General features: G+C 40.6%; 1 protein-coding gene and 1 long non-coding RNA gene across 2 annotated transcripts; both read left to right on the forward strand.

Annotated features, from left to right (window-relative positions):
• Window positions 1–12,039: 12,039 nt before the first annotated feature.
• Window positions 12,040–14,304, forward strand: LOC148850564 ((S)-canadine synthase-like). The gene has a single exon (XM_088947748.1). It carries the CDS (start codon window positions 12,683–12,685, stop codon window positions 14,168–14,170), a length of 1,488 nt encoding a protein of 495 aa, XP_088803874.1. The 5' UTR covers window positions 12,040–12,682; the 3' UTR covers window positions 14,171–14,304.
• Window positions 14,305–15,152: 848 nt separating this feature from the next.
• On the forward strand, window positions 15,153–16,333 carry LOC148850565 (uncharacterized). Its single transcript, XR_016099983.1, has 2 exons — window positions 15,153–15,518; window positions 15,747–16,333. It is a non-coding gene; the product is annotated as an uncharacterized LOC148850565 (long non-coding RNA).
• The last annotated feature ends 3,447 nt before the right edge of the window (window positions 16,334–19,780 follow it).

Genomic DNA, 19,780 nt, shown 5'->3' on the forward strand with positions numbered 1-19,780 from the left:
GGCAACGCGCAAGACCTAAGAAGATGAAAGGAAGGACTCCCGGGGGTTTACCCGGTGGGAATACTCTGATGCTTAAGTTAGTACTGTGTATGGGAGATGAAAGGAAAAACGAGGGCTAAGAGTGTAGGTCGCGCAGTGCTCCTGTACTCAAGAGATTTTTTGGCCTATTTCTCCAAAAGAAGTTTCTCCTCTGCCCTGAGAGCTTTTATAGGGGCGCCCCTTGGGGGATTGGGCATAACCGCCACTGGATCCCCTGCCACAGCCGTTACCTGCCAGGGCTGCGCAGGTGGCCGTTGGGACGTACTCCTTACCTGCGCGAGTGACACGTCTCCAAAGTGACAGGCACGCCTCCACTTACTGAGAGACGTGGGTGTAGACTGCCGAAAGGACAGGGACTACGCCGTCAGTAGGGGATATGGCGCAGTCTGACTGGTACGGCCTGTCAGATAGAAGTTTCCTGCGGAATGCTCGTGCGATCCATTCGCGAGCTACTTTGTAGTGAGCTAGGAATACTTCAGGAGTGCCATTAGTAGACTTCTTTGGGATGGCTTGCCTTCTTAGGAGCTCGGGCGAGTTGGTTTTTTTAGCTTGCGAGCTAAAGTTGCCTCAGAATATTCCTTTGGGGGTAGCTCGGGGAACCGGGAGCTCGCGTCGTGGCGAGCTGCTTTAGGGGCCTGTTCAATCGAACGAGAGCCATTAGATGATCTAGATCTCAGGGTCCAAGCACTAGAAGCTATTTATTTGATCACGTCGACACGTTTGATATGAAGATGAGGAGGACCCCAAAGTAATGGAAGCAATGAGCAAATTGGCTCCTTACTGGTTCAAGGTAGCGAGATTCAGGAACCACTTACTCAAATGTCAAAGTAACATTATCGTTGATCAAAAAATTAAGATTTTAAGCACTTTCAGAAATTGCAAAGGCTATCGTGTCTAATTAAAAAACCCAAGCAGCAACTTTTGATAATCAGTTCATTTTGGAGGTTAAGAACCAAGCAGTAGCTTTTAATTATCAGTTTGGTTGGAGGTCAACAGGCTTCGTGTACCCAAGGAAATTTATATTGAATCCCTAGCTTTTTTGATCTGTTGGTAGTTTTAATGAAGTAAAATGACATGTTTTGGTTGTTCCAAAACAAAATTTTGATTTGTATTCTATTGATACATTGAACTTGAAAATCACAAGGGAAAAATAGAAGAATATCTATAGTATTTGTTTTGTTACCAAAAAAATGCAGATTGTCATTAATGGAGAGCAGAGTATGGGAGATAACTTTGTCTGCTTGGTGATTGAAACGGCTAGAAATGCCTCCATTGATCTTCATTACTATGATGTTCCACGATTGGTAGCTTTGTTGTTCCTATTGCAATTTTTTTGAAGGTGCAGACTGTTCGGCAGTCCAACCTACCGGGAAGTTGTTACAATCCAAATACCCTCCAAAACCATGCTTCATATGCACTTAACAACAGCGACGAACTTTTTCTTGAAATCAATGTCAAGAATGGGATCATTGTTGTTCCAAGTCATAATCATCTTCTTCGATCCCCAGAAGATGAAATCGGTGATCCACCCCAACATCAAGATGAAAAGTCGTTCTGGGATCTTCATCAGTGATAGAGACTGAGATGGAGATGGAGTGGACTTAGACAAAAGGGTATTTTAGAAATTTTTGGAAATATATCAATCACATGATGTCACATGTGGCAGAAAGGTAATGGTAAGGGAGGTTTTAGACAATTGTCAAAAAACTTAGGGGTACTCTAAGACAATATATAAACAGTAAGGATAGAGTTAGTGAATTAATTAAACCATAAGGGTAGTTTAAAAAATTTGCCCTAAAAACAAATCATTTTTGGAAAAGAAATTGAAAGGGTTTTTGAGGTAGCGATTGATATGAATTGAAAATTTGGAAAATAAATATGTTGGTCAAAAGTAACTGTGTTTATTTTGGACATTTTCATGCCTCCTATTAGAAAACTCTAATAAAAGAGGTTTACTTGAAACTGTGTAAGAATGTCCAAGGGAGGTGATTGCATTTAACAAACTTAAGGGGAGGTTTAAGCAATGGTTACAAACTTCAAGGGACTTTTAGCAATTTACCCAAAAATGGTGTCTAATAATTTAAACTAATTAATTAGTCAATTATAATTGGATTAATTTGAAATTAAATTGGAATAAATGGTAGGTTAATTTAGATAGTATAGGTAGATATTAACTTATACCCAATTATTATTAAATATATTAATTTAGTTTCTATTATTAGTAACTTTTGGATTAATTGTCCCATTTCAATGGTTTTAAAATTAAGGGTAAATTTCTAAAACCTTCAATGAAGTTTCTGACCATTGCTGAAACCTCCCATAAAGTTTGGTAATTGTAATCACCTCCCCTTAACTTTCTAAAACAGTTACAAGTAGCCCCATATATGCAAGAAGCACGAAAATGTCCAAAATACTCATGCAGCTACTTTAATTTGACCAAAATGTTTATTTTCCAAATTTTCTGTTCATATCAATCACTACCCTAAACCCTTCCAATCTCTTTTCCCGAATTGATTCATTTTGTAAATTTTCTCTTCATATCAACCATTATCCAAATCCCTTTCATTTTCTTTTCCCAAATTGATTCATTTTGCAAATTTGCCCTTCATATCAATCGCTCAAAGGTAAAATTACAACTTTAAACTCCCTTTTTTGTTGTTCACAAAGTTTGCATTATTTTTTCTATAAAAATCAGCCTCAATTGTAACTGCAAGGGTGTTTTGGACATTTTTGTGTCTCTTGTTAGAGGATCCTAATAACGGGGTCACTTGCAAGTTGCAACTTGTTAGAATGTTCAGGGAAGGTGATTGTAATTACCAGACTTTAAGAGAGGTTTCAGCAATGATCAAAAAAATTAGGGGAGGTTACAACAATTTATCCTAAAATTAATAACAATTTAACCATGTTGGTCCTAGGAAGCATATCTTCATCTGTTAACAACAAAAATTGTACCAATTGAAGCACAATGGATTAAAGGATAAACCATAAATAACCAAATACACACCAACTAATCACATCAACAACTGCCAGAAACTTATTTAGTCTCTAAAAATTACATTTAATGAACAAAAATGGTCTCCATGGCTGTAAGTATGATAGAGTGAGATTGAGAGCCTTTAGGGCTTCAATATATTCTTCTTCATCATCAATAGACTCTTGCGTATGACAATTGGCATTGGCCTTGGCCCGGACAAGTAGAGCTTCCTGGGCTGCCTGAACGTTCTCGAGCCTTCCTCCCCATCTTCAAGCAAGTGTTCTACATGACTCTTGCGTATGAGAATGACGCATGCCATGGCTTGGGGCCTTGGTTGATGGCGTTCTAGTTCAGGGCTGCTTCGGTTTCAGATTGCCCACCAGACAAGAACTGCTCGTTCAAATTTCCCACCAAACGTTCACCAATGGAACTAAACATAGGCAAAGGACTCCGGTGAGCTGCAGTGACACTGAGGGTTGTAGCAGCGGTTCTAGCGGCAAAGATTGCAGAGACAGTCCCAACAGCGGTGGAGATTCGGGATGTGTATCAGTGCTGCGAGAAATTCACAATACAAGGTGAAGATGTGCTGTGGTGTCACAGGGGTAATTCTACAGTGGAAGAAACCCGTGCGGCGTCCTGGCCAAGGCAGGCCAGAACAAGCCTTTGTGCGCTTAGAGGCTAGGAGTTGCCCGATGGGATGGCTCCACCAACGTCAGTAGCACTGGATCATGACCTCAAGTCCAATGGCCGGGGCACTCTTCTGGCTCAGACCGGTCCATGGGAGGCGCCGCTTACGTGCTAAAGGGGGACAACCATCATGGAAGGCAACCATGTGCCGATGAGGTGACTTGGCACCGATGTGTAGGGTCTCCTGTATGCCGATGATGACAGGCACCTGTGTGCCATGATGATAGGCAACCGCTTGGGCCGGAACACACCCATGCGCTAGGGGCAATGGGATAGCTCAATCAGCTTGGGCAGGGGTTGGCGAGGTGAAGGGACATGTTTGAGCCAGGCCCGCATGCCAAGCCTCCCTTGAGTGTCGGCAGCGCAGTGCCGGTCCAACACTGTCCCCATGAGCTAGTGTGCGCCCATGAGGAACCCTGGTAGCCATGCTAGCCGTTAACCAGAGCCGCCCCGCAAGGGGATGATGGTCTAGGAGTGCCAAGGTTAGGCACCCAAGGAGGTCGACCACCCCTCCTCAAAGAGTACATTAAGCTTTTGGTGGTCTGCCTGAATATGACATCAGTTCTCTCAAAAGTCTTACAGGCGAAAATGACGGGCATGTCCCTAATGTAAGCCTGCCAAGCGTAGGCAAGGCTAAGCCTGCTTTGAACCGTAACAGGCTCCCCCACTCAATCCATTGTCGTCCTCGACAATGGGTCTTCCTCGTGAATGGGCGTCTGGGTCCCGCGCCATCCACTTCCTTGCCAGTTCCAGGGCTCGTCTGGCTAGCCCGGGTCTTGCCTATATTGGTGTCCATTTATGGGGACGGAACCATTTCACCATGCCGGCCTGCCTGGACTTCACCCCAGTGTCGAGGTTACTCAAACCGCGCAATGGCTATGCCGTTGAATTGTGAAAGAAGGGCCCTCGAAGAAATGTGTGTGGTGCTTCGCGGAGGTCCGCCCCATGTATCATCTTACCTCAAGGCTCAACCGTCTTCTTGGTAGCTTTTCAGTGATGCTACCGAACACGTTGATAGGTCTACTCCTCATGTTGGCGATGACCTGGGTACCCTTTCACCATGCTGGCCTGCAGACTTCACCTCGCCCTGTGCAGGTTACTCAAACCTAGCCATGGCTTATGCTCTCCTGGCCCTCGAAACTACGCTTCGCCTCGCCGACTCGGGCTACATCTTCACTCCGAGGGGGCCCCACTGCTGCTGCCTCAAGGAGACTTGACCGCTTCGAACGCGAGTGTGGCAACTTTTACCCATGAGTTGCCGAACATGCACTCACCTTGTGATGAGCTTCTGCTGCTGCAAGTGTTCAACCTGAAAACTGAGCATGTCCACCTGATACTTTGCCGGTGTAGGGCCGCCATGCTCCAACGGCTAGCGTAACCACATTCCTAACAAGGCCCACGCGCCTGCCCCCGCATGAGGACAACAACCAATGCGTCTGCACCCACAAGGGAAGCTGTTTTAGGGTCATTGGAATGGGAACGCGAACATTGAATGGCCTCTTGATAGGCCTGATAAACAATCTGCTCGGGCAATGTACCCACATTCCTATCAAGGCTCACGCGTCTGCCACCGCATGAGGACAACAACCAAAGCGTCTTCAACCGCAAGGGAAGCTGTTTTAATGTCATTAGAATGGGGACACGAACTATGAAATAGCCTCTTGCCAGGCCTGATCTGAATTATTCTCGATCCTGGGTGGAGGTGACTAGGGACCGCACCCCACAAAATGCTGCTTGTCAAAATGACCGCTTCAACTGGCTCTGGGCTAATCTGCTGAAAACCAACTGCGGCTGCAACTGGCCAACTTGCTCTGATACCAACTGTCACGGGGGTAATTCTACAGCGGAAGAAACCCGTGCGGCGTCCTGGCCAAGGCAGGCCAGAACAAGCCTTTGTGCGCTTAGAGGCTAGGAGTTGCCCAATGGGATGGCTCCACCAACGTTAGTAGCACTGGATCATGACCTCAAGTCCAATGGCCGGGGCACTCTTCTGGCTCAGACCGGTCCATGGGAGGCGCCGCTTACGTGCTAAAGGGGGACAACCATCATGGAAGGCGACCATGCGCCGATGAGGTGACTTGGCACCGATGTGTAGGGTCTCCTGTATGCCGATGATGACAGGCACCTGTGTGCCATGATGATAGGCAACCGCTTGGGCCGGAACACACCCGTGCGCTTGGGGCAACGGGATAGCTCAATCAGCTTGGGCAGGGGCTGGCGAGGTGAAGGGACATGTTTGAGCCAGGCCCGCATGCCAAGCCTCCCTTGAGTGTCGGTAGCGCAGTGCCGGTCCAACACTGTCCCCATGAGCTAGTGTGCGCCCATGAGGAACCCTGGTAGCCATCCTAGCCGTTAACCAGAGCCGCCCCGCAAGGGGATGATGGTCTAGGAGTGCCAAGGAGGTCGATCACCCCTCCTCAAAGAGTACGTTAAGCTTTTGGTGGTCTACCTGAATATGACATCAGTTCTCCCAAAAGTCTTACAGGCGAAAATGACGGGCATGTCCCAAACGTAAGCCTGCCAAGCGTAGGCAAGGCTAAGCCTGCTTTGAACCGTAACAGTGGGGCATTGTGTGGCACAGAGGGTGGTGTATTTGGTCCCCATTGGATGGGATAAAAAAACCTGTCAGGAGTTCACTTCAACGCAACACAATGCCCCACATCACATCCCAATTGTGTATTTGGAACATCTTCTAATGACAAGTATGGGAGATGTTCCCAATGCATGCTGAGATATGCATGTGGGGGTGCCTGTGGGGGTGTCAACCCCATCCTACTTCATACACTTCAGCCCATGCACTGTGTTTTAACAAAGTGGAGCCCACCTACTTTAACTAGGAAAGGTCCCTATTTATTATCAACATTGTCTTAGTTAGTATTTAATAATTTAATAATTATCAATGTTTTATTAGCTAGTATTTAATAATTTAATAATTATCAATGTTTTATTGGTTATTATTTGATAATTTAACTATCAACATTCTATTTATATTTTTTAATTAATTAACACTATTGCTTTCTGCTAAAAGGAAAATTACAAGAAAAAACAAAAATAACATAAATTTGAGAGAAAATGAATTATAGTTAACCAAACTATTGGTATTTCTAAAATATCTAACAATTATTGTTATTTATAGTTAACAAAAATCATTATTAATTACAGTTAATGGAAAATACTCTTAATAATCAATATAAATTGTAATTTAAAAATTGTTTTTTAAATTTTAATTTATGAATTTAATTATCAATTAAATTACAAATGATAATTTAAAATTATCAATTTAAATTTTAAAAACTATGTAATTAAAAAATGAAGTAACAGTAATTGCAATTTAAAATTCACTGTTAATTGACCAGAACAGTATTTAAAAATTACTAATTCAAATTATCAATTGTAGTTTATGTACTTTAACTATGAATAATTAACAAAAAATTATAAATGGATAATTAAATTAGATAATACTGAAAATTGCCATATTTGATGATTATAGATTACTAATTCAAATTATCAATCGTAATTTATGTAATTTAACTATTGATAATTAACAAAAATTTATAAATTGATAATTGAATTACATAAATTAAAAATAAAGTAATAATAATATAATTAAATTACTGTAATTTAAAAAATTATCATTAATTAACCATAACAGTAATTTAAATTCAAAAATATTACGATTCATGGAGAATTTTAAATTACATTACAGTGTTTTACATAAACATACATGGTTTGATTTTTTTTTTTTTTGATACATTGATTACACTAGTTTATTTATATTCATTAAATTTTAAATTTTAAACAACATTTCCCTTATTTATTTCATTTTCAGATATAATGGGTTGAACTTGCCTCTCTTTCTCTCTCTCTCTCTGTCACACACACACATTTCCATTGAATCCATTTATCATCATATTGGATATTGGGCTCTCTCATGGGCTCCGCTAGTTTACATTAAACTTCTTATGATTTAGGAGACTAAATCAGAAATTATTTACTAAAAAAAATAACTCATTTTATTTAAAAGACTAATGAGACTCGCACCATTATAACATTTTGGGGAAAGTTCTTATACCTCCCATGAGATTTCTTATAAATGCTAAAACTTCCCTGCACCTAACCTCCCTTATTGGTTGATATAGCAAGCCCCCCCCCCCAAAAAAAAAAAACTTTGGTTAGAACACCCCGGTGCAAATTTTCTTATGTTTGTTTTAGGTGTTGTTTTACACTGTAAATTAGTATAAAACTTCACTTACGTAAGTTTGACATCGGTGGAAAATTTCCACTCATAAAATCGATGAAAATTTCCATCGTCTTTGGTGTAAAACTCTGCAATGGTCAAATAGCCTTTGCTCCATCATTATCTTTTCCGAACAACCATTTCATCAGAGAATGGTATAACACTCTCCATTATCTTTTCCGATCACAGGGGGTGACAGCCTCATCTCCACTTCCCCCATCTTCACTTGCAGCTTCTGCTACTGTGTCGTTGGTGTGGGACCTCACGGAAAAGCGAAGATGAGAAGCACGATGGCAAAAGTGACGAAAAGAAGACAGAGGACAGTGGGACCTCACGGAGCCGGAACCGGTGGACAATGGGACCTCACAGAGCCGGAGCCAGAGAGGGGTGTGGGGTGGTAAATGGGCTGGCGGGGTGGGGTGTGGAAGCCCAGAACCAAATGATCCGTTATAAATAGACAGTTTCCCCTTGGCAACGGAGACGAAGAGCAGGTTGTCGGTTGAGGGGAGGAGTCTCTCGTTCTCTGCTTTCAAGCTCTTTTTCTTTCTTTTGCTATTATTCTTGAATTTTAAGGCAACCATTTTCATTTTCATTTTCAACTCGTCGAAGAAACCAAACTTCTGCGTATTTGGTGTATTCTTGTAGATGCATTTGGCTGGCCCGTACGGGGCTGACGCGTGTCCATCCAGACGGCACCAGCCTGAGTATACCATGGGGACACTCAAGGCTCACGCGCAGACCAAACAGACCCAATCCAAGAGCCCCGCGCGGCTCTGGCAGAGGATATCGCCAATCCCTCGTACAGCTCGTATCTAGACCATTCAGGCCCAATTACTCCCATGCGATTCCGGTTATAAATACAAAGCGCCCCCACAAGGTAAGGGGCTGGATTCTTTGGATTCAATTTAGAGTTTGAGTAATCTCTAAGCACTACTCCCCTTTGAGAACATGATTGCTATCTAAGTCATCATCCGGACCCTTCGGTTTCATGCCCCTCACTCACTTTACACTTGTACTAATTTGATCGTTGGAGTCCTCACCTTGGGTATCCACCCGAGGCCTCTAACACCTTTGTCTTAGCAGGACCCCTCGCACATCACACCCAGTACCAGCCCTTGCCTACTATAGTATCCGAAGAGACCTTCCACCTTGGACATGGTCCTCGGCCTCAGCTTCCCATCATTCGGACCTTCGAAGCCCTCAGCCATCTCCACCGAAGCTCATAAGTAAAATTACCTTATTGTCCTCGGCTAGTCCGAGCATCAATAGATACCAAGCGATAGATCAACATCTTTTCAAGGCAGCATAATCGGTGATGAAAGCTCAAGTTCTACTTGATTCTTCTGTGCATCATTTCGACTTCTGAAGCGTGAGAAAAAAAGAATCAGAGAGAACATTTGAAAACCATTCAAATCTATTAAACTAATCTGGTCTTTTAAATTGCTTCAAAGATTTTTGTGGTTTGCTGAGCTAAATACATTTTTGTATCGTGAATACTAGGGAAGAGCCCATTAATGTGAAACTTCTAGTTTTAGCTTCTCAATAGTCTAGAACTTTTATTTTTCTCTCTCTGTTAGTTCTTGCTGATGATTTTCCCGGTCGATCTTTGATTCATTTTTTAGCTAAATACATTTTTGTATCGTGAATACTAGGGAAGAGCCCATTAATGTGAAACTTCTAGTTTTAGCTTCTCAATAGTCTAGAACTTTTGTTTTTCTCTCTCTGTTAGTTCTTGCTGATGATTTTCCCGGTCGATCTTTGATTCATTTTTTAGCTAGAGTTTATCGAAGCAAAATTTGGTAACATCCTTGAGGGAGGATTCTAGAGCAAAAACAAAGTAGAACTGTAGAAACCTTTCACTTTGCACTGTGGCAGCCAAACATCATTAGTGTAAAGATTTAAATCCACCCAGTCTTATTTTCCATCGATCACTGAACCGGCGCTAACTTTTTCATCGATGTAAAACTGAATTTACACCTGAAACAAACACAACCTTAGGGAAAAGATGGAAACACTATTTAGGCCATGTTTGGGAGTGCTTAAGTTGAAAATAAGTGTTTATTGAATAAGTGCTTAAAAACAAGTGCTTATTCAAATAAGCACTTATTTGCATTTGCAACCCAACTTTTTCAAGTGCTTATTCGAATAATCACTTATCTTATATTGGGTGTTTGGTAGTCATTTTCTCTAATAAGCACTTAAATAAGCATTTGTGATTATTTTGTCCTTCATTTTCTTTCAAATTTTCAAAATACACACTTTGAAAGCAATTTTACAAAAGTACTTTTATGAAAATACTTTTATAAAAGCACTTTTAATAAATTATTTTAATAAAAATACTTTTGTGAAAGTACTTTTACAAAAACATTTTTATAAGAATATTTTTATGAAAGCATTTGTTACAAAAGCACGTTTATAGAAGCTCTTTTATAAAAGTACTTTTATGAAAATTACTTTTACTTTTACTAAAGTGCTTTCCTGATGAAAGCACTTTTGTAAGGATTTTTCTTAAAATTGTTTTTGTAAAAGTGCTTTTGTAAAAATGTTTTCATAAAATTACTTTTATAAAAGTGCTTTCTAAAAAGTACTTTTATAAAATTCAACTAGGGATAATTTTATAAGTGGTATTTTAAAATTTAGATAGGGACTATATTGGAAGAAAAAAATTGAATAAGTACTTATTGTATAAGTACTTAAAAAAAGTTAGAAATTTAAGCTTAAAAAATAAGTACTTATTTTTAAAATGAACACTTATTTCAATCTTATTTCCTAAATACCAATAAGGAATCAATGGCCCAAATAAACACTTATTTTTAAAAACAACATTACTGCTAGTGCTATGATTAGTTTTGTGATTTTCGCCTCGGTGATCTCTTCAACCACCAAAGTGATCTGACACATTATTATTTTTTTTTTTTTTGAGAAGATAAAAAGTAAAAATTTATTAAAAACCACAAGAACAAGTATACAAGTTTTATACAGCGGAGGCCACAAACAAGCCTCTACAAAAACTCCAGCTTTTAAGACATAAGACCTTCGGATTTCGGATGCCTCATTGGACCTCTACAACAAGAACCAAGCAGCACACCCGACCCAATAGGCCAATAAGGCCAGCGAGCTAGCAACCCGTGTTCGCACAGTCCCAAAAGCCTCTTACAACGTTACATAGGAAATATCTCCCCAGAAATAAAGCAGATTAGTAGAAATATATTCCCAATGCAAAGCTGGAAAGCATGATAGTAACTCCGACTGCCTCAGCAAACCAAACTGACACGCTACAAAGGAAAAAAAAAAAAAATTGGCACATTAAAATTTGAAAATGAGAACAGCTTTTTTGTTATGCATGTCATAACTCATATAGTTGCCATTATAAATATATAATTCCAAAAAAATTGGGGGGGAAACAATTTTTGGAACGCATTGGTACCAAACAGCATCTTATTCCGATTCGATATCCATGCTTGAACGGTAGGAATGTCGAGGAAGAACGACAGATGCTTGAACGGTAGGAATGTCGAGGAAGAACGACTGATGATTTGATAAAAAACCCAATAAGTCTAAGTACACTTAACACTTAATTATTCATCAGTTATATAGGAAACCAACTTCCTAGTGTTCGAACTTTGAACAGCTTCTTCTTCAAGGCGGCTCAGTCAAAGCAGCATAGCTTAAACCCAGCCCACGGGCTCTAAATGGGGGTTGAAGCATAGAAAGCAACCCCCAGCACAACCGACGACAGTCGAGAATGAGATGATCATCATTTGAGAAACAGTGATATATCAGATAAGAGACACGCTGAAACGTTGTATACTCACCGAGGTGAGGTCCTCGCGTAACTTGCACGTATTATCCAAATCCAATCATGTTAAAATAGACGATGCTCTTCCTACATATAGTTTGCTGGTCTTCAAAATCAAAACCAATGGAGTCAATATTCGACACCTTTACATTCACTTCCTATTATTATATTTATATATAAACCTTTGTTAAAAGTAAAACCCACGTGATTCCCGTTCTTGACATTGCCAGGATTGCATGCACAAGCTCGCGAAATATCACATAATTTGGACAATTTTGGGATTTTATTAAGGCTGTGTTTGTTTGTGATGTAAATAATAAAATTTCATTCGAATTTTATCAGCATTTGTGTACAGTGTAGTTAAACATTGGAAATAGTAAAATTTTACATCGACTCTATCGATGTAATTTTACATGGACATGACATTCAAACGCAGCAAAGATTTCTTCAGGTCCGAGTCGGATACCACTATAAATTAATTGCTTTGAAGGACTTCAAACCAAATGCAACATGTAGACTCAGAGCCATTGGATTCTAAGTTTACTTGTCAATGAAATCGAACTGTAGGAAGTTGATTGGAATTGTAACCCTTGGATCCATCAACCTTAAACGTAACATAAAACTTGGAGCTTAATTTGCCTCTACCGAAAATTTGGTACATATGGCATATCAGGTAGTGTAAGATGTTACAACATGCATAGCTATATAGCGATTGATCAGTTAGATAGATGCATTGGTTTGACCCGTTGTTGCTGTGGTTGGCGATGGTGAAGATTACCCCTAATTACCAGTCAGTCACTTTGACTGTATACTAGGATTAAGGGACTCCCACCTCCGGGCCGGCTACATATAAAAGGGGTCTTGACTCTTGAACGGTGCAACCCTGCAAAACCAAAGAGTAGAGCAAGGAGGGAGGGAGAGAGAGAGAGAAAGACTGTTAACGGAGATGCAGGGCAATCAGGGTTTAATTCTTGCCAGTGTAATCTTCGTGGTCGCAATTGTACAGATGATGATTCGAAAGCGAAGAACGTCGCCCACTGCCATGAAATGGCCGGCAGGACCCAGGAAATTGCCCATCATAGGTAACATGCACCAGCTATCTAGAGCCGATGGCTTGTTTCATGTGGCCCTAACCAAACTGGCCAAAGTTCATGGGAGTGTGATGACCATCTGGCTTGGTAGCTGGCGGCCCACTATTGTTGTGAGCGACGACGAGGTGGCTTGGGAGGTGTTGGTGAACAAGTCCTCAGACTACGCTGCTCGTGATCATCCTTACATTGACAAGATCATGTGGGCAGGGGCTCGCACCATCCACACATCTGACGCCAGCCCCCACTGGCACAGTCTTCGCAAGGGCCTTCAAAGCGGTGGCCTAGGCCCCCTCAGCATCTCCGGCCAAGCCCACTTGCAAGAAAAAGATATTGCACAGATGCTCCGAGACATGCGTGAAGAGGCCTCCCTCAACGGTGGCCTTGTCAAGCCTTTTCACCATATTCGCCGTACCTCGGTGCGTTTACTATGCCGCCTTTGCTTCGGCCCCAACTTTGAAGATGCCAAGTTCTCCGAAGCAATTGATAAAGCCATTGAAGATATCATCCGCATCAGTGGCGTTGGCTATCTGGCCGACGCCTTCTTCTTCGGCCGACACTTCCCCGGCCTCAAGCACACATTCCAGGAGGCATGCGACCTGAAACGCCGAGTCGAGGATTTGATACGCCCTTTTCTCAGAGCAGTTCCTCCTCCAAACTGCTATTTGCACTTCCTTCTTTCCAATAACATCCCCGAAGATGTCACCATATTCACCATCTTAGAGGTATTCACACTCGGCATCGATAGCACCTCCTCCACCGCAACTTGGGCACTTGCTCTTTTGACCAATGAGCAACGAGTCCAACAAAAACTCTACCAAGACATCAAGAAGAACATAGACAGTACCCAACAAATAGTGAGGGTTGAGGATGTAAGCAAGCTGCAATATTTACAAGCGGCTGTGAAGGAGACGTTGAGACTGAAGCCTGTTGCTCCTTTGGTGCCTCACATGACTGCCACAGAGACCACTCTGATGGGAACAAAGGTGGCACAAGGTACCAGAGTGGTGGTAAACCTTCACGCTATACACTATAATCCAAATGTGTGGCCAGAACCGGAGAAGTACATGCCTGAGCGGTTCATGCCTCGTCAAGAAGAGGTTGATGAAATACGGCCGGGAACCATGAAACTATCTTATTTCCTTCCATTTGGAGGTGGAATGAGAGCTTGTGCAGGAATGGAGGTAGGGAAGCTTCATGTGGGGTTTGTAATAGCTAACATAGTTAATGCCTTTCAATGGTCTAGTGCTGTCGAGGGGCAACCCCCCGATTTGACCGAAGACTTCAAGTTTGTGCTCCTCATGAAAAATCCACTTACAGTGCGCATCACTGCTCGTCACCCTTGAGTTGGATTTAACATGGCTTATATAGTTTATACTTTGTAATATCCATGTATTTCTAATTCCACCATAGCCTCAGGGTTCATGTTGGACTATATTTGACTGCTATCTACAGTTTTCCACTTTACTTTGTGCACTAATTTTCTTGATGTGTGAAATTCGGGCTCGGATCTACTACCCACCAGTTGTTTCCACACTGGGAATATCTCCCTTCTCATTCATTCATGCAAATCTGTGCCCAGTAATAGACTATGGGAACAGTTCCTTTGTCATTGAGAATATATCCCTTGTCACTTATGGGAGAATTTTCCAATTAATACATTGGGGTGGTGTTCCTTGGGAAAAGTTCTAGGTAGCATACTCAAGTGGTGAAATTTTGGGATGTGTAATGAAGGGAAAATATGGAATTTCTATGTACTAGGGTGTGATGGTCATGGTCGTAATGCAGGTTCTTTCTACCCTTTGGTGGGATGTGTTGATTGGAATTATTGTAAATAATAAATAGTCTTAATATGATTTTTGGAAAAACAAATGCTTATTTTTGGAATATCTTTAATAGCTTAGCATCTTCTTTAGGGGGGGGGGGGGGGTGTCCATCTCCTGGGGTGCATGCGTTGGCACTCCAAAGACTAACATCCCTTAAGGGGCACCAACCTTAGTTAATGGCTATCGGGGTATCTCATGGGCACACAATTGCTCATGAGGACAATGCATGGACTATCACTACGCCACGTACATGAAGGGGAAGTTTTGCATATGCTAATCCCATGTCTAAGTTGATTGAGCTACCCTATTATCTAAGCACACGGATGTATTCAAAGCCAAATGGTTGCTTAGCATGTCATCATTGGCATAGGTTCCCTCTGGCATGTAAGCGTCACCTCCCATGAACCAGCAAGAGTAAACTCAAACACTCTCACCCACTATTGTATTTATCACTTTTTTCTCTCTGCATTTATCTCTTATTTTCTTTGTATTTATCACCATTTCTCTCAAACTGTTTCATGCTATCAGAGCCTTGAAAGACTCGAACTCTCCTCCTCCTCCCTGATCACCATGACAACCTCAAACTCGAATCAAACCCTCACCCAAACCACAACACCATCAATACCTGAACCAGTAAATTTGTGCTCCAATGTCACCCCAACTTATCTCCATCAAACTAGACCGCCATAACTATCTCCTGTGGTGTCTGCAAATGCTGCCTGTGTTGGACGGTCATCAACTAATGCCTTATGTTGATGGCAGTCTCAAGTTCCCACCTCGATACATCATAGGCTCAACCTCAACCAACACTAACAATCAAACTGAGAACCTTGCATACAAAGCTTGGAGAATCCAAGACCAACTTCTGGTTAGTTGGATACTTCTTCTCTAATAAGAACATGTTCTGTCTCATGTAGTGGGTTGTACTACATCTCATCAAGTATGGTCTCTTCTCTTGAAACCATCTATGCTCCTAAATCCAAGGCAAGAATCATACATCTGAGGTTAGATTTAAATGAATTAAAGAAAGGCTCACACTCTATAGGAGACTATTTGCTGAAAATCAAGAATATTGCTGATTCCCTCTCTGCAACAGGGGAACCATTACCAGATTCATATCAACTGAAAATTGGAAATGGCTCAAGTTTGAAAATTAATCACATTGGTGCCTCAACTATTCCTTGCTCTAATAAGCCATTACTTCTCAAAGATACATTGTATGTTCTATATGTCACAAAAAATCTTTTATCTTTTGCTCAATTTTCTAATGACAATGACGTATTCTTTGAATTTCATCCATCTAAATTCTATGCGAAGGATCAGAAGTTGAAGCAAACTCTACTGGAAGGAATCATTGATCATGGTATGTACCGACACAAACATTGACCCATTTGCCTATCTTGGAGAACGTGTGGTCTGAATATGTGGCATCAGAAATTAGGACACACTGCTACAAGAACATTGAAGCAAGTAGTTTGTGTCAATAATCTTCCTATCTCTCTTAATAAAGATTTATTCTGTTATGCTTGTCAATTAGGCAAAAGTCATCGCTTGTCATTCTTTCCTAGTTCATTTCAAGCTGTTGCACCACTAGAACTTGTATACTCAGATCTCTGGGGGACTAGCCCCTGTAGTATCTCGATTTGACTTTGATTATTATATCAGCTTTATTGATTCATTTAGCAAATTTACATGGATCTTTCCTCTTGTTCCAAAAAGTGATGTATCTTTAACATTTATCATATTTAAAAATCAAGTAAAAAATTTGTTAGATTGCAAACTCAAAGTGCTACAAAAACCATACGAAAACCTCAACCACATGCATTGAGGTCATGATCCAGTGCTACTAATCTTGGTGGAGCCATTCAACTAGCCAACACATGATCTTTATATCACAAAAGGCTCGTCCTAACCACACAGGCCCAAACTCCACGTGAGTATCTTCTGCTACATAACCTTACCCCATCCCAATGAGATTGAAACACGTTACTAGTTTGCATGGCACCCCATCTCATGTGTGCGACAAAACTAAATAGCGTGTTTACCGCATTATATTTTCATATATTTTTTTTAAATTAAAAAATTAAAAAAAGAAAAATGTTCCTTTCATTCTTTTTCTCTCTCCTTAATTCCTCTCCCCCCTCCATTGCCGCTTCGAACCAATGAACCAGAATTAACTAACTAATTAACTCTCCCTCTCTCTCTCCCCCCTCCTCCTCCTATTATTTCCCTTGTTCATTAGCACTGCAATAGACAAATACCTCCCAACCGATCAGAGCACTAGTCCCCATGACCTCCCATCTCTCTCTCCTCTTTGCTATAAGACTAAACCCAGTCCACCATGCTCTATTTTTCTTCTTTATTGTTGCCCAGATTAATCTATAAGACGCCATGACTCGTACTCCTATTCAAGCTTGACCGAAGCAAAGCTGAAATAGCCTGGCATTCAACTTTTTCATCATCGGAGTTTTGCTCCCGCCGTTGGGTTTTCTATGTTAAGAACTAGCTCTCCCCTAAATTGGGAGCTCGACATCTGCTCATCTCTACCACTGTTCATTTGCCATCAGTCATTGAAGCCCATAGAAATCGTCCCAGTTGTCAAGTTTTTCTTCTCAATGTTAGATGATCCGGTAGGTTCCGAATCAAGTTGGTCGTGGTCGACAGTAGACTTCATCAAAAGCTCGAACCCTTAAACTAATTAAGTTCATGATCGACAGTTTCAACTATTGATTCCCTGATTCCCTCAAATCTAATGGCGAAGAAGTGAGAAGACCCATTCTACATTTTATTTGAAGCATGGTTTTTAAAAACGAACCGGTCAGGGGTTTGGTTACCGGTTCGAATAGTCTGATCGTTCGATCTGAATGGTCGGCCGTTCTAACAAAAGTAAATAAAAATTAGAAAATGGTTAAAACTGTTCAAACGATTAACCGGCTGATTCGACGGTTTACTGACCAAAATCAATGGTTTTGAAAGAAAAACGGTTTTAGAAGAAAATGGAATCAGTCAAATGACCAATTCCCAGTTTTTCCAGTCTAATCCGATTTTGAAAAATTGGTCAAAACCCTTTTCATATCATATATTTTCTGCATCATAGATTTTCTTTGGAAATATATTAGCGAAGCATATTTTAGAAGAAGCGAAGAATTTGGAGATATGCGACAAATCCACAATGTCATCATGGAAGCCTTTGAGATTTGGAAGTCTTGGTTTTGTAAATCCCCAATGTCCAGATATCTCAAAATATATAATCTTTTCTGTGTTCCAAAACTAATCGAATCCAACTCATTGGTTAACCCAGTTTGAGTTTTTTGTTTTTTTTTCCTAATCAAACAAAGATATTCATTAAAATAAAAACCATCTGAGTCACGAAGCTAGCCAGTCTCAAAATAAAAAGCTCCTGCAAACTTTTCTTATCTAAGAGATGAGCAAATTATATAAAAGAAAGAAACAAACACTGCAATCTCAGATTTCTTCGGGAATGAATTCTGAGACTTTGACTTTCTGTGACAAAAGGAGACCTTGCCTAATACTATAGCTTCTGCTTGGATTGCCATTTTCCTGTAGTTGAGTTAATACGATTAGTAATAAGGTTTCTAAAATAGAACTGGATAATGAATAGGTGTCTAGTTTCTGGGTCAAACAGTCTGATTGTACGAATTAAATGGATGATCCGTTCTGATAAAAAACTAAAAAGAATGGCCAGAAACTGTTAAATGGTACAAACAGTTTAAATGATTTGACCACCTGGTTTACTGATCAAATTAACGGTTTTTTGCCAAAAAATAATTTTGAGATAAAACAAAACCGATAACCAATTCCCAATTTTTCCAATCCAACCGTCCAATCTGATCCGGTTCTATGATTAGCAATAACACCTCGCGGTAGATGATCCAGTTCATTCTCTCAAAACGCCATTCGCACTCTAAACAAACCCCAGCCAGGGCTTGGACTTCTCAATACTCAATGGCAATGTCTCGTTTTTCAGGTCGCCAGACCTTTCATGTGGGTGCAGTTTTAAATTCAAATGTGGGAAACTTCGGAAAATTAATATCATGCAGAGAATAATCCAGTAGTAAAGGATGACATGGGGGATTACATGTTCAATCCAGAGACTAGAGGTTCCAATAATTTACTCGTAATCCCTCCACATGTGGAGATTGCCTATGCAAGAAACCGTATCCTTGTAATTTACCCGAATATGCTACCTTTTTTTGGACTGGACAATCCCATCCAGTCTAATGTGAGTTCATTACAAATTGATCAGATATTTTGGATTGGTCCAATTTAATGTCTGGACCCTTCAATTTTATCAAATTTGTTTTAATTTTGATTAATTCTAATTTAAACTTAGTCCATTGATACCTATATTTTTATCTTCTATTAATGGATTAGATATTGACTTCATTCAATCCAATCCAATATAAATTCATTATGAATGTACCAGGTCCAATCCAATACAATAAATACTTTCAACCATTAAGTCTAGAGTCCAATATATCTTGTTGGTCCTTTCAATCCATCCAAATTGATTTTGATTTGAACGGGTCCAATCCAAACCTGTAACTCGTAAAACTGAACCCCTCGCCCATGCCTGCACCGTATTAACTCTATGGTTCGTGATGCTGTAATGCTCGTCGTCTAGGATCTGGCTGTGGCTGGCGCCTGGCTGGGCCTATTTGCGTTTGAGCAGGCCAGGTTCCAGTTTCAGCCCAATCCTCCGATCCAAAGTCACTCAACATTGAAAATGGGCTTCAGACCTAAATCTGGCATATAGAACTTAGAAGCCTGTGGCATTTTTTATTTGTGAACTCTTCTTACCTTTTCTTTTTATTTTTCTTCTTTTATTCCTTATTCTCCAACATTTTTATAGTTGGAAATGGAATGGGCCAATATTTTATTTATTTTTTTATCTACCAAACAAATATTTTATTTATTTATTATTTATATCAAATTCAACCAATACTTTATTCTGTACCCTCCCAGTTCCCTGTTCCCGGACTCCAAAGAAAATTGAAACGTGGCTAATTAATAGTGCGCCTCTCTCTCTCTCTCTCTAACCTCTGCTGCTCCGCAGTCTCTTATCAGTTATCACTACCAAACAAACCTAGCATAAAAAGCAATTACTCT

The sequence above is a fragment of the Nelumbo lutea genome, chromosome 5 (genome assembly GCF_056320005.1).
Source record: "Nelumbo lutea isolate HS-2025 chromosome 5, American lotus-T2T, whole genome shotgun sequence".
NCBI lineage: Eukaryota > Viridiplantae > Streptophyta > Magnoliopsida > Proteales > Nelumbonaceae > Nelumbo > Nelumbo lutea.

What these genes read in the sequence shown, in the direction of transcription:
- LOC148850564 (XM_088947748.1), top strand. Translation starts at nt 12,683, where the DNA reads ATGCAGGGCAATCAGGGTTTAATTCTTGCCAGTGTAATCTTCGTGGTC.